This window comes from Merops nubicus, unplaced genomic scaffold, assembly GCF_000691845.1.
Source record: "Merops nubicus isolate BGI_N331 unplaced genomic scaffold, ASM69184v1 scaffold52976, whole genome shotgun sequence".
In the NCBI taxonomy this organism is placed as follows: domain Eukaryota; kingdom Metazoa; phylum Chordata; class Aves; order Coraciiformes; family Meropidae; genus Merops; species Merops nubicus.
In genome coordinates this window covers 1-15848 of record NW_008614020.1, presented here as the reverse complement: position 1 = coordinate 15848, position 15848 = coordinate 1, and the positions used below count along the sequence as shown (strand labels likewise).

At 41.2% G+C, this 15848-nt stretch overlaps 1 protein-coding gene across 1 annotated transcript in view; it reads right to left on the bottom strand.

Moving 5' to 3' along the window:
• ANKS6 (ankyrin repeat and sterile alpha motif domain containing 6) overlaps nt 1-13009 on the bottom strand; it is a gene marked incomplete at both ends in the record, with an annotated part of 28382 nt that extends 15373 nt beyond the window's left edge. Inside the window, 5 exons of the mRNA XM_008942057.1 lie at nt 2088-2236; nt 3711-3817; nt 5933-6137; nt 9539-9583; nt 12510-13009. Coding sequence (XP_008940305.1) covers nt 2088-2236; nt 3711-3817; nt 5933-6137; nt 9539-9583; nt 12510-13009 — 1006 coding nt within the window. The remainder of the gene's footprint in view (nt 1-2087; nt 2237-3710; nt 3818-5932; nt 6138-9538; nt 9584-12509) is intronic.
• Between the last annotated feature and the right edge of the window lie 2839 nt (nt 13010-15848).

The following is a 15848-nucleotide window of genomic DNA, read 5'->3' as shown; positions in this document are numbered from 1 at the left end:
CGTTCTGTCTCCTTACACAAAGGCAGGTGAGCCTCTCAAGTGCCTCTCATTTTTTCAATTCCATTATTCTTTTGACCTCACATTCTGTCATTTGCACTGATCTAGACAGAAAATTTGGGTACTGGCTGAGCCACCAGAAATACATACTTGTGGTCAGATAGAATGGTTAATAAAACATTAAGCAGAGATAGAAGAGGGGGCAATATTCGCTTTCAGGATATATATATTATATATGAATGATATGGCTATACAGAGTACAAGTTCTGCTAAAAAAGTGCTTCATTAAGACTTAACTTGTAAACAACATATTTTCTAGTTTTGAGATCAAATACTTAAACATCCTGCACATCAAAATACTAAATGTGTAGATCCTTATCACTGACAAATCTTACATTTTTTTTTTTAATTTCACTTCATAATCTTTTATGACCCTAATTCAAGTCTTAGCATTGTAATATTCCAAGAGCTGCAATCCAACTAACTGCTGATCAGTATTCCACAAAGCCAGAAGGTGTTCTGACCACCTCCCATCACACTAAGTAACTCCATTCTTAAACAGGTCCATCTAAACTGTTACTGAAGTTGTATCACATCAAATCATAGAATAATCATTAAATAATAACCACTTGTTGCCTCATAGTTAAAGCCACAAAACAGGTTTGAGCTGAAGTAGAACTTTAAATTGACTTTAAAATTCATGTCAACAATAGCCTGGAAATTACCACGTGCGTTTCCAAGACCTGGTAATATCTATACTAGGAAGGTGAGATCACAGACTCAAGGAAATTCTGAGGTGCACCATAATCAAAAGTTATTCACCTAAATAAACAACAGCAACAACAAAATAAACGAATACTTTTTCCTTCTCTTTTGCAGACAGACAAGGCAAGTTGCAATATCTTTGATCAAGTGTCACACACCTGTTCCAACTCTATGTGCTTTCCCACTGGCCTACCACCAATTTCAAGTTAAGGATGCAGCACGTCATAGGACCTGTTAGCCTGAGCTGCACACTCTTCCACTCTTCATATTAAAATCTATGCTATGGTCTTCTCAATTTTCAATGGCAATAGACTGTTTCTGTTTATGGTTGAAATGCTGTCTACCTTTGTCCTAGAGGTAGACATCAGAGACAGTGCCTCAGCTCTTAGGCAGTCCTACACAGAATCATAGAATCCTTTAGGTTGGAAGAGACCTTTAAGATCATCAAGTCCAACCATCAAGCCAACACTACTAAGTCCTCTGCTAAAACAGATCAGAATCTGTCAGGGTTGGAAGGGACCACAAAGATCACCCAGTTCCAACCCCTCTGCCATGAGCAGGGACACCTCCGACTAGATCAGGCTGCCCCGAGCCTCATCCAGCCTGGCCTTAAAAACCCCCAGGATGGGGCTTCAACCGCCTCCCTGGGCAACCCATTCCAGGGTCTCACCACTCTCATGGTGAAGAACTTCTTCCTCAGAGTCCCAGGACTATTTTCCAGTTACATTACCAGAGCTTTAGTTCCCTCACCACACCATCCATTCTTTTTTCTAGAGCCCACTAAATACCATAAAAGTAAAATAAAAGAACCAGTGCTGCAGTTCCTACATAGAACAAAGACATAAATAGGCAGCTTCTCAGGATTTTAGGAGATACTAGCCAAATCCCCATAACACATCCACTCCAACTTAAAAAAAGGAAAAAAAATTAGCAATGAGTTTAAAACCAATCTACTAAAACTCGAGTACACATGGATTTTAAATGCATATTTAAAATTAAGAATATAATGGAAATTCAGTTCCAAACATATGAACACAGTACCTTCCACCACTGAATTATGACATCTATTTCTAGGTACTGAAATACTTCAATGTAAATTCTTCCTTAAATGGTCTCCTTTTGCCTTGCCATCTGACAAAAAGCAAGCTGAACACGTTACATTCCATAAAACCTGAAAACACTGCCTATGAGGAATTTGGAACACACATACCCTAAAAAACACAGTTACATCTTAGATCTGAAGTACTTCTGGGCAATGATTTTCTCTGCCTCATATAGTATAGGAAACAATGCATTGGTTAATCATGAAGAGTGAATATATTTACCTTTAGACCTCCTTTGTCATCTGGCAACATGGGGATGTTTAAGGATTGCCTACTTCTGGAACAAGGCAAAGATGACCTGTTGTTCAGTTTGTTCCTGTCTTTGTCCACCTGCATGCATGCTGATGCCAGTAACCGTACCAGCTCCGTGTCTAAGAGACAATGCATTAAGATGTTTAGTCTGTTTTGCTTTCCAAAATTCTAACTGATATGCTGACACTTTCCCCATATATCCCATATAAGTAGCAATTTTTCTACCTCAAATACAAAGCAGATGAATCCCCAAAACCTTCTTTCATGACCTAGGTCTCCCATGCCTTGTCCCCACACAGTGGGCTGCAGTCTTACCATGACCTCTCTAAAGGTATTTATCAATATAAACGAGCATGCCACCAGCCAGAGTCAGTCATGTGTGATCAAGTGAACTGCCTCCTCCAACACCTTGTGAAGTTAAGACCAATATTGTGATGCTCCCTTTTCTCACCTGACACAGAAGAGAGCAGAGAAAACGGAATATTCTTTCTTCAAGCGAGGTTGCAGAAAAGAAGCTTGAAATTAAATCCCAAAAAGAAAGGAGATGTTCAGCCTGGACAATGAAGGGACTGAAAAGACATGGTAAGAAAAAAGGTGGACAAAAAAAGTAGGGAAAAAAAAGCCAGGAAGAGGAAGAAAAACGAACAAGCAAGAGACAACAACAGGAAAGCAACAAGATAGTCTGTAAATCCATATTTTATACAGAAGTCAGGAAAGACTTGCAGGAGGGCAGACAAAACTGACCTATATACATATAGACAGACAGGTAACAAGACAAACTACTCTACCCTACAAGAAGTTAGTTCTAAAATATTTCACTGTATTTATTTTTAAAATCTCATACTATTAATGATCTACTTTTGACAAAGGAATCTGTTAGTGACCAAAAACACCATAATGAATAAATACAGAGAAAACAAACATTAATTCCATCAGCAGTACTGGGTTTTGGCCTCAGATAAAGAAATTCAGGTACCAGGCAAGGACAACAATAACAGATTATATAGGCTAAACAAGCTACAACAAAAACTAAATGTGTTTCATTGAAGTCTCCCCAAATCATGTTGCCTTTTTGAAAGGCATCAAGTCAACCTGAACCCTGAAGCATGGTTTATCCCCAGCCTTTACAGACCCAGAGGGAGGGAGGTTCAGCCAGTTCACTAGCTTTGTTCTCCTTGCACTCTCTTTGTCCTGTCCCTTTACTGCTGTTTACTGAGTGGAAGTTTTGGGCTCCAGTGCATAGCTCTGTGCTAAGGACACTACAGAATACCTGGGCCACCACAGGCAAATGTCACTGAGCTGGCTCTGGTGACACAAACAACATATTTTGGAGTATCAAAAAACAAATAAAAGGATAAATAAATACAAAAACAAGTAAAAGGAAAGCACACGATCTGTTATCCCATAGATCTATTTGCTCACCTAACCAATTAACTCAAAGCCCACTGTTTTCAGGCAGTATCCTTTTTTTGGTCCAGTCCAGACCAGATCTTAGAGTACACTTCCTGGCATCTCCAAGGTATTTTCCAGGTTGGAAGGGATGTTTCTCTTTTTATGTTTTATATTTTCCCACTGCTCTTTGAAATAACATACCTGGATCATTCAGCAGCATTATCAGGTCAAAAGCTGTGTATCCATTTTTTGCACGAAGATTGACATCAGCTCCTTGATTTAACAAATACTTTACAACATCTTTGTTCCTTTAAGAGAAGAAAAAAAGGCATTGCTCAGGTTAAGAAAAAAAAAAAAAAAAACAAAAAACCTCTAATAAATTTGTTCACAAGCTATTCAGAAGCTCCCACAACCCCTTTGTCAGTCACTGATTATTCACTATGAATTACATTAATCGACATGAAGAAAGCCAGTCTAAAAAACCTAATTTGAATGGTCAGTTTCTTAAGGTGACACTTTGGACCTGGAATTTGTTGCCAAACACCTTCCCAGTGAAAGGCCATTAATGCTTAGGACAAAAAAGCAGATGGAAAGACAAAGGCCAGTCCAGTAGTCATCATACACCATCACTAACACTTCAACACAACTTCATATGCGGATAAGAAATTGCATACAGAGAAGTCAAATTGACTGAAGATAATTTATAAAGTGCAAACAGTACTTCACTTAATTAGAGATATAAATTATATAATTGAGAAAGCACATTATCACATCCTTGAGGCGTTTAAAACGCAAAACCAATCAGCATTAAATGATAACCAACACAAACACCTTCCAACAACAGCTCCTAAAGGCTAGTCGCATAGAAGGAACTCACCATCCCATTCTCATTAGCCCCTCTCCCCTTTCGTACACCTGAATAAATAAGCAGGACTTGCCTTGCGAATTAAAAACAACACTGTAATTCAGCCTACAAAATAAGCAAACAGGAAACAAAGCTAGGCAAAATATACTTAATACAGAATTCCTCTTGAACAGAGACTGACCTTGTATAAAAATAAACTCTCACACACATAAGCAACAGAGAAAAAATGTTCTTAAGTAGCAACAGGTGACTGCAGCCTCTAATACTGAGGCTGACAGACCTCAACCTCTCCACATCAGAGCTTTACTTATCACACAGACAACATCCTCATTTCTGAACCCACTCAAGATAAAATCAACCAAAAATGGAGGAGGAATTCTCCTCCTCTCTTCTAACAAAAATTCTGCTGATCCCCACCACAGTCCCTCTGCATACTTCTCATTACTTCTCTTCCTTAAAACTGTGTCAGCCCCAGCCCTGAAGGGCAGTACCTGAAGCACTCAGCCATGCTCTGTGCTTCCACAGACAAGAAGAATGCCCAAGTACCCGGAAAGGGATGTGCCAGCAGCCCTGCACATCACTGTCTGCTGGCTGCCTCCACTCCAGCAGTGCACTGTAGTGGCTGCTGGTAGGTAAAATGGCTGCACCAGAAAAACAGGCCTTCAGGCACTTCTGTGCAATGCCTGTGGCTACTACCAGTACTGCGTTGGTGAGGAAGCAGGGAATCTCATCTTATGTAAGTCCTAGGAACTTCCTCAGAAAATTTTCACATGAAAATTGCAACTTGACATCCTATTTTCCCCCTCTGTTGCACTTTCATAGTCAAATGAGAACTGCTGACTAAAAAGAAGTATCTGCATTTGTACAACTGACGTGAGCACTGCCAGGCAGCGAAGTGAATCTTCATCTTGCCAAGAGCCTGGTGTACAACAATGGAGAAAAGTTCACCCTCCTCAACTGAATATTCTGCCTTTGGACAATGCCAAGTATAGAACAGAGATCACATGTGAAGTACCAGACGGGTTCCTGGGGTGTGGCTCTTTAGTGCCTACCTGCATTTATAATGTAGCTCTAGAGAAAACGACCGTCAGTTGTCTGGCAGGTGCATTTCAGAAAACTCCATGAAAACTAAAGGCTGATTAGGGGAACATAAGAACAGTTTTAAGAATGGCACACAGAAGGGTGATTGTCTCGAGTTTCACTACTTGATGTAGACCTACAACCCTGGCAGGAGGTGACACTATCTTACAAAACACTAAAAACCATGAAAGGATTGAAGTTGAAACTGGCACCAAAGCTCCTAGTGCCTGCCTGGAGCACTATTTTCCCAGCACTTACTGAGCAAGACTCGAGTCTCACTCATTCTGAAATCCAAACAGCATTCAGGTCTGCTCTGAAAAGCCAAGGACAGTGCAAGAGTCGCAGAAAACAGAGGTCACAAATCTCTCAACTTCTTGTAAGACTCCTCTGCTTCCTAAATCAGTACTAGATTTTTTTCTACTGGGATGTCAGAACGGAACTTCTTTACTGACAGACCCACAGAGAGCATGCCTCTTACCCATGGTATGTGGCCTGCATTAGTGCTGTCCAGCCATGAACATTATCTTGTTTGTCAGTATCAGCATTTTTCTCCACCAGGAGCTGCACGAGGGGCAGCTGTCCCGTTACAGCCGCAATCATTAACGGGGACGCGCCATCGACATTGGTTATGTTGACCTGGCTGGGATCCTCATCAACGATCTCTTTAACCAGCCGGAAGTCTCCTGCAAAACAGTGATAAAATATAATCCACATGAGCAGCAGAGAACTGAGCAGCCAGGGAATTAACATGTATTCTGATTTGATGACACTCAGGGGAATGAAAACAGAAAAAAAAAAAAAAGTACTAGTGCAACTGCAACAGTAAAGCTGAACATTTCTACTCATCCTTGGTCTTTTGGTCAACCAGCACATCTTCCCAGGCTACATGAAATTGTAGCATAAGCATGAGGCACTGGTTTCCCTCATTTTCCCTATCTGCACACAAGAATGATTTTCTGAAATGACCAACTGATCTATCAAGGCTGTACAAACTGCAGTGCATCCCACATGTGACCACACGAGTAGGGAATATTTCTATTAAATTGTTATAAGATGATGTCATGCAACAGAAACTGATGATGCTGAAACACCATGATTTGTCCCTCAGTAGGACAAAGATCCCTGTTCTATCTCCATAGGCTGAAATCACAGAAAGCAACAATTTCAGAATCAAAAAGAGTGGGTACATAGGCACTCTGAAAGGTGGTGGAGGCCATCCCTTGCCTTAAGCAGGTAGAACAATGCCCTGTGTCACACTGACCCACAAGTTCCTCTTACAAAGGCGGTTCACTGATTTCAAAAGCCCCTAGATACAATTCCACAACCTCCAAAGGAATTCATCTATTCCAGTGCTCAACTTTCTTATATTTATGAAGTTATTTTAATCCTGCTGCAAATATTTAAAATAATTACTCAATGCAGAACTTCTCTACACCTTGCTCAAGAGTAACGTGTTATTCCTGTTAGCTTTCTACTGCTTTAGAAGTGAACCTAACATTCAAGTTTCCACATAAAGAGGCTGGAAGTCACCGAGTTCTCGTCTAGATTACAAAAAGCAGTACAAAACGCACTACTGAACATGTTTTAACTAGTTTGTGGGGTTTTCTTCTCAATCTTAACAAAAGCAGGAACAAGCACTTTTTAAAAATGTGTGAGGTAGTCAGGGTTATCTTAAGCAGAGAGCTTAAGCTCACTTGCCTCCCTTACTTTATGATGACATGGCAGGCAAAAGAAGGGAAGAAGTTAGCAGGGAAAAAAGATCTCCATGACCAAATACTTACCACCATAGGAACAAAGGCAAGAAGTAACAAACCATCAATGGCCATGCAAATGGAAAAATTCTCATCTTTGAAAAAAGCTTCAGATGCTAAACTGCTTCATGACATGGGCTGCCTTTAACTCAATCAGAAGCATGAACATTTTCCTTGGAAAGTCAGTCAGAATCACAGATAAGCCCTGCAGGCACTTCAGTGCTCTCACTGAGACTAACACCCCTCCCCTCCCCCACCCCATGCCACTCAGGTAATTTCTTGGAATGGGAGAGATACAGAAGCACAGAATTACTTTCTTTATGTCCCAGTTTAGTAAAAGACAGCATGTAGCTTTTTAACACAGATTCACATCACACACTTTGTTAATCTGAAACCCTGGAACCTACAGAGACTCCAGAATTAACTTTGAACTCTGGCCTGGACACTTCTTAACCTAGTAAGCTGCTTTTCTAACAGTATCACCATCCCTAGTCGATATTTCAGATGAAAACAAAAAAAGCATGCTAACCAGTATTCATCAGGGTCCCCATCAAGACTCCTTCTGATACAGAACTAGTGCTTATAAATTCCAAGCTAAAATACACAGGGATACAAGAAGGGCAGATGAATGCTAAAATCTAACAGATCTGAGGCTCTCCCAGGAAGAGGGTCTGGTAGTTTACATGTGAAGGCCAACACTTAAGAGAGAGCTTCTGGTACCACTGCCTAACAGCTCTTTCTCCACCACTACGGTGTCTGCCCATTTCCAGTTCTGGTAGCTTGGAACTCCATGAAGGTTCTGAGAAGACGACTGACAACAGTTAATTAAAATGCAACTCTTAAACTGTTGCACCAAACCCAAGAGGAGATCTGAACACCAAGACCAGGCTTGACCATTTAAAACACACCTCTGATTTTTCAGTTACAAATGGAGCAACAATAAAACTTGGAAGATAATTGTTGATTTAAAGATGCATTACTGAAAACCATTTGGACAGATGTTTAGAAAAAATGGCATTTTCCTTCAGAGAAAAATCACTGGTTTACAAATAATAGAAATAAAAAAAGATCTAAAAACCCATCCGAAACTGTGAAAGTTGCTAACTCAGAGCTCTCTTCAGGTTGCAGCTCCCTGCTGAAGGCAAGAAGGTGAACCATACCAAAAGCTTCACTATTTTTTAACACTCAGGAGCGTGCACATGGGCAAAAAAGCTGGAATGAGTCACAGTTGAGCTCAGCTGAAGGTTACTTATTCTACATGCACCTGCCAGGGCCAGGAGGGGCAGAGCCAGCTCTCAGTTCACTGTGGTCAGACCTCCTGTACCACAGACGTGGAGAGCACAGCACCAGCAAGAACTGTTAGGCCCACTGCACATGCAAGGCTGCATTACCAAAGCTTCCTCATTGCTTTGAGGTAGGCTACTCCCAAATAAAGGACAGCTGACTGGAGAAGAGAGCCCCCCATTAGGCCTCATGGGACACCTCTTATGACTTCATTGGACATGAGATTTAATCTCACAGGAGGGACATTTTCCAATATTTGAAAAAAAAAAAAAAAATTTGATTCAATTATTAAATCTCTCTAACCTGTCACAGAGGTTGCAAGCAGTGCAGTTTTCTAACCTGTGACACTATCAGGGACCTCAGCAGAAAGTAAATAGTCTTGTTTCCCATGCCAAAGCCATCAGACACCAAGTCTCAGGTCAAACCCTTCATTTTAGCACTTCTTCCTATGCTGGAAGATCCAGGAAAATAGGTTACTAGAAAGTAGCTTACCATCTATCAGGGGTGCAACCCATCAGAGCCTGGACCAAATTTAAATCAACAAGATGGCACTGGTTCCTCCAGTTTGCCACAGAAGTTTTACCAGTTGTGTGCTCGTCAAAGTCACACTGGCTCACAGAAGAACAGGCAAGATCTGAGACACTTTCTTCTTTCCTTGTAGCAACTTTACAGAGCAATCGCAACGCTCATAAGGAGTAGAAGCCAGCATAGTTTTTTGCACCAATTTGCACCTTTGTTTTCACACTTCATGTTTATGAGGAAGGAAAAAAAAATCATATTAAAGGTATCATGGTCTTGGAATAACTGGAGCTACTACATCAGACCATTTTGGCATGAAGAGCACAACCAGGACATAAAGATTTTCTCATAATGGAATGTGAAGAAAAATAAACTACAGAAATAGACGTATTTTTAAAATGAAAAGAAAAACAAGGAAAAACACAAATCCATGGGTAAAAACAGAACCGGCACACTTTCCCCTGCTAGCAAACAAAATGCTCTGAAATTACAAGAACCAGATACAGTGGAAGAATCTGGTCAGTACTTACCCAGTTTCAAAGCATGAAAGATATCAGGTTGCTTCTTTTCCATATCTGAAAGAAATACAATTATTTCTATTGGGAATTATTAAAAAAGACAAAACTTAGGGTAAAATCAGCAAAAACTACTAAAAGATTTACATAAAGGTACCATAGGGCATATGTTTATACATACATTTAATAAGAACAAAGAAAGCACTGATAAGCTTTTTGTCCCCTTTCAGAAGAATGACTCACCTGCATGGTTCTCTGTGCAGAGCAAAAGCTACAAACTGTAACAAAGCACCAGTACAGTAGTTTTTTACCTTTCATTCTCTATCAGGAAATGTTATTTGGAAACTTCTGTGTTTCCTGCCTAGAAGACTAAAATATCAACTGAAGAACCACGGTATGGTTCTGTGGTCTGGGGCAACCCCCTGTACAAGAGCACATACTCAAATAGCACTGGATCATTTTGAAAGGTGACTCAGGAGGAGTTTTACAAGCTGTCCCATTTTTGTTTCCTCTGGATTATTGACAGGTTGATTTGTGAAGGTCACAAAAATAACAGTGACTATTTAAATACACAGCTTGCTATTTGTGTATTAGTAAATATCCTTCAGCCACCAGATCCCCATCCCCATACTAAGAACTATAAGCATTACAAATCTGAGTATTTTGAGTGAAGGGTCATTCCTCTGATGTGCCCTGAAATTGCTGATGCTACACAAGGTGATGACAAAGAGAGTGACATATTTTGCATCTTCCAATCACACCAGAAGAACATGTTCTTTTTCATCTTCCACAGCATTACTGGCACTACAGAACCAATGGGGTAAAAAGATTTTAAGGAAAACAAGGAGACAGATTTCTTGAGCCTGATTCTGCCATTTTTATGATAATACAGAAAGGTTAACATTCATAGCTTGACTCCAAAGTTAGTAATTTGAAAATGCTGAACAAAAGCAATTGCTGGAAATCTCCCAAAAAAAACCACGACAAACCCTTATTTTAAGACTGAGAAAAAGAGTGGCGGGTCCTACGTTTTCTCCTGGTTCAGAAACTGCTCTAGTAGAAAGAGCTGCATATGAGCTCACCACTGAAAAACAGGAGACTGAAGCCACAGCCACAAACCAAAGCATAAACCTGTGTGGAAGCTTAAGATTTTTATCCCCTCTGCCCCAATTACTTACTACCTTCCTGCTGGTGGAAACCCCCTCAGAAGAGGTGACAGGCACACTCATCTGCTTTAAAGCAAAAGTCCACCCCCTGAGCTTCAACAAACTTCTCCAATACTAGAAGTTGTGTGACTACAGAAGACTTTCAAGATTCATCAGGCCATATGTTCTACGTGTGCAAACACATGGGCCAGGAGTAAAGTGCTGCACTCGTGAATCCCACAGACGGCTGCTTTGCTGGGTGAACTGGAACCAACCAATGTCTACTCCTCAGAGGCTGGTCATGAGCAGACATCCACAGTCACCCAGTTCTGCCTGGCAGTGTGGTGGTATGAAAGCCCTAGCTCAGACTTAGTCTGTGAGTCATCATCTGACTAATGAAGCAGAACCAAATGTCAGATTTTTGCTCTCGCTTCCTAAAGTACAAGGGGAGCTGACCTGCAGGAATGGCATCAAATGTAAATAAAAATAAACTAAAGAAAAATCAAATAAATAAAAATTTGGGGGACCGCAGACATGTCTACATGGCTGTGTAATACAGACAATTAGGTAAGATTTAAATAAGCCTATCTGGGTATCACAAGTGACAGAGAACTTAAAGTGGTCTCCTCTACCCTACAGGCTTTCTGCCACCATGACTGAATGGCACCTGGAAAAGGTTCTTCCTAAGGCTAGTCAAAGCAAGTACTTCAAAGCTGAAAAATCCAGATGCAGCTCTTCCAAACCTTCTTGTTAAGCACCTCCCAGCACTGGTCTGCATCATAAAGCACAAATACCTTGGAAAGCATTCCCAGTCACACACAGAATAAGGTCTCAATCTCTGAAGTGACTTATTGATGTTCACATGTTCAACACAATGTCCAAACCAAACTGTCTGATTTCAGGGACAGATTTAACACATCTCTATTAAGGAACAGAAAAACAGGGGATGTGCCAACTTGTTATTCATCCACATTAATACTTGGCTTTCTTAGAATACAGAGTCCACTATCAAAAAACTTTAAGGGGGTTTTATATATTCAGAGTGGTAGAGGAAGCTGTTAGGTTAACCTCATCTGGTTTTCTGCATGTCACAGGTGTTGTACGTGACACCCAGTGGAGACAATCTGATGATGAGTTTTAAAATGGCATTTAACCTTGACTGCAACTGTTAGAGATTGCACACCTCCACCAAGTCACTCCAGGCCTGAGCTTCACCACAAAACATAGTGTCTTATTTGCCATTCATATTCTTCTAACTCAAAACTCGTAATTTTTTTGTCTTGGGATGCCATACAAAAAGGCACTCCACTATGGGACCTCCTGGTCATTAATGAGGTCACTCTATTAATCACACCTCTTAGCCACCTCCCTGTGAAACGAGGCAGACTGAACCTCTTCCATCACTCCTTACAAGGCAAGTTTTCTAGATTGCTTAACTTTTAAGTTTTCTTTGAGTTTGTGATATCCTTTCTTTGATATCCTATTGTTTTTTACGTCCCTTCTTTAGTGCCATTTCAAGCAGGCTTTTGTAATTTTCTTCCTAAATGAGCATGGGGAGCATGTGTTTTAAAAGCAAAACCTACTCAAAACATTAAACATTTTAACATTGTTTCATACATTGTTTATTGCAGGACAGGAATCTCATGATGCTAAGGTGGAGGTGATCTGCTGAAGTTGGGCATCCCTGCCTCACCCAAGGTAGGTGTACCTACTTCAACATTTTCAGAAGAGTCTAGTTATAAATTATAAGGAACATCATGTACATCCAAAATAACCTCTTCAATTTCTAAATACACAATCAAAACTCCAAGTAAACAAAACAAAAAAACAGTGCTCCATACCTGCCTGGGGTCTGATTGTTGTGAGAGATTCCAGGTAGTCTTTCATGTCTTTGTGTTTGAAGCCAACAGAGATTTCAAAAGGTGTTTTATGTAGTACATTCAGGTGATCAGGATTGGCACCCTTCTCCATGAGCTGCTGTGCCAAGCTCACCTTTCCACTAACAGCTGCCAGCATTAAAGGACTCCAGCCCATTGTCTTCACGGTGTAATTACAATCAGCTCCCCAGTCTAATAATAGATGTACCACTGCCTCATGCCCATGCTGAGCAGCTGCCATCAGTGGAGTGATATCCGGAAGGTCATCTCTGCTGCTGCTGAGAACACTTGTGCTGAAATGGTCGTAATTGTCTACAAAAGCTCCAGACTCCAGCAACAGTTTCACCATGCTGACGTGGCCACCTCTGGAGGCCATTGTGAGGACACTGGCCCCTAGCTTATTCTGTGCATTGAGATCAGCACCATTCTCCAGCAAGATGTGAGCCACGCTTAGATGTCCAAACCTTGAGAGAAAGGGAGAAGGAGGAGAATTAACATCTTGAATGTCAGAGGCTTCTCAAAGAAAACCAACATACTCTGACCATGGAAAACCTTGTTACCAAATTGGCCTATTGACTAATACACTACGTGGGATCACACACATCACTGAATGTGACAGTGGTCACCTTACTGGAGGGTGGAATCAACAGCTGAGGACTGTGAAGCAAACCATTCCATGCGTAGCCATGACCATGCTCATAAACCAGGCACCTATTTAAGAGGACGTTCTGGCCAAAGCAGCAACATGCTGGCCTCTTTTCCATTACATCAATGTGTCATGACATCAACGTGTAGCTTCCATAAACCCAAGAGTCACTTTCATTTTTTTATTTCCAGGCCTCTACCACATTAAAGCCAGTTTGTTTGCAGAGGTCTTAATTAAGTGCCCTCATTACTAGTGAACAAGTAAAACCTTCAAAGACTGGAATGCTAAAGAAAAAAAGAAAAAAAAGACCATTTTATGAACTGGATGGCCAATCTCGTGTATTTGCATCATCCCTTGCTTTCCAGTTGTGAACCATGAACAAACTCCCAGAATGGAAGCAGGCTCAGAGCAGACAGACACATGCCCACAAAGCTCAGAGAAGAACACAGCCAGTGGCCACAGCTGCTGTGAAGAAATCTGAACTCCTCTCAACACAACAGGGACCAAAAGGTGGCCTTTTCTTAGACAGAGGACTCCATCAGTGGAGTGGGACAACTGGCAGTGTCAACAGCCTTCCCTAAATCAATCAATAGAAAGGATTATCCTCCTGCCTCAGCCAGACCAGCGTGGAGGAAGGGTCCACACAGCACAACCCAGCCCAACACAGAGCAACCAACAAAACAAATTCTGAAGAGAGCAAGGAGCTTGAGCTGGCTTCCAGCCACAGAGCCACATCCCCTGGTGACTGGGGATGCCCAGCATCATGGTGGTGGGCATACAGGGACTGGCAATGGGTGTGCTGTTTGTCTTGTGGTTCAGCTGTGCACTGCAGTTGCCATGCTAGGCTTGTGTTATGATTTCAGAAGACTGCTGTATGGCTAGCCTAAATTAAAATTCTGGGTAACAGCAAATATCTTCCAATAAGGAAGCCTGGTATTAAAGCATTAAAGTCTCCTTGCATGGAATATCTAAAAGAACTAGATCAGAGTATTGAACTGAAACCAGTCTCACCAGTAAGCCAGCTTTGATACCACTTGACTAACAGAGGCTCTGGGAGTTTGTCAGTAAGCAAAAGACAAGTCATGCAAGCCATACACCCAACCAGCCAGCTAACTGTGAGAAAATGGAGGCCCTATACCATTCCTCAGCTGAGAAGTCCCACATTTTAACAAGCACAATACACTGACAAGATGTGTACTTTGTGCTCTCATTGCAGGTATTGTGCATTACCACACACTGTGCACCATTTAATACCACCAAACACTGATCCTAAAAACAGCCTTTGTACTCTGCAGCAAAGCAAATGCTAGTTGAGGCAATCCTGAGAATGCGACTAACCACTAACAGGGTAGATGAGACCAAAACTCCCTGAAAAACAGAGTTGCAGAAGGAAAGCTCCTGGGCCCGTCTCATCCCTAGGTCTATCCTGGTAGCCTTCACTGTGTCACCTCAGCAGTGCCTGAAGCCTCTGCACACATGATTAACTTTATGCATATATCCTATCTCCTGTCCAATTTCAACAGGCCTAACCACAGCCAGGACATTAAACAGGTACACAGTTTGAAACCTGCGTTTGTACAAACACTATGTTTCCTTTTTGGTTATCCATTAAAAAGAAAAAATAAATATGCTCTTCTACTTTACACTTTCTCCACAGGCTTGAATGGTATCTACAATACTTTTCAAAAGTAATTTCTTTAAAACAGTGACAAAGTTACGGCAATTTGGTTTATTGTTTTTAGAGAATAAGCATATGGTTTTCATTAAGGGAAAAAAAAAAATCTAAGAACATTTCTGCAACTTTTTTTCTTTCTTTTTTTTTAACCTTCATAAAACAACAAAATTGTTGAACCTTGTCTTCCTTGTTCTGACTGGGAAACCAGCTGTGTGACTCATTCTTTGGGAACTTTCTATGGTCTTTAACTGAAAAGAGAAATGTTGACTTTGAAACAGACTTTCTACCAAGTATTTTAATCTGTTATGAAAGAAAAAAAAAAAAAAAAAAGAACACCATCAAATCAAGACCTATTTACACTCTCAACTAAGCATTGAATTACTACAGGAAAGCACTGTCCTCCAACCTTGCACAATACATCTGTAAACCAAAGGGGCACTTGTGTATATACATAAAGATAAGCACAAACACCAGCATTAGCAACACATGGACCTCCCACAACCCAGCAGTGGCTTACGCGAAGCACGGCGTCATTGATGCAGAAAACAATGCAGTTTTGTCATTAAAACCCTCAGCAGTGATTTCCAACGAGCCACTCAGGAAAATGTGGAAAAGTTAAGTGAAATGGATTATCTGCTCTAGTGTGTTTTATGTCAGAGGTGACTTTTTAACCGGTAAAGACACACATATCGAAAACAAAAAAGACATAAAATGAATAAGGGTGTTTGCCTATCTTTCTTCCACAGGAGGAGAGCGGGGAGCAGAGTGTCCATGTTCAGGTTACCTCTGTGATCCCGCACTGGCTGTACCCAAAAAATCGCTTCAATCCACCCCTCTGTTAATCGCATTAATCGCGTACCCAGCGCACAGCTTCAACCACCACATCCTTAACGCGGCAAGAGAAAGCCCAGCGCCCCAGCGTAACGCCTGTCCACGCTGAAACTCCACAGCCCCCACTCCCCCGCCCCCGGGGAGGTAAAGT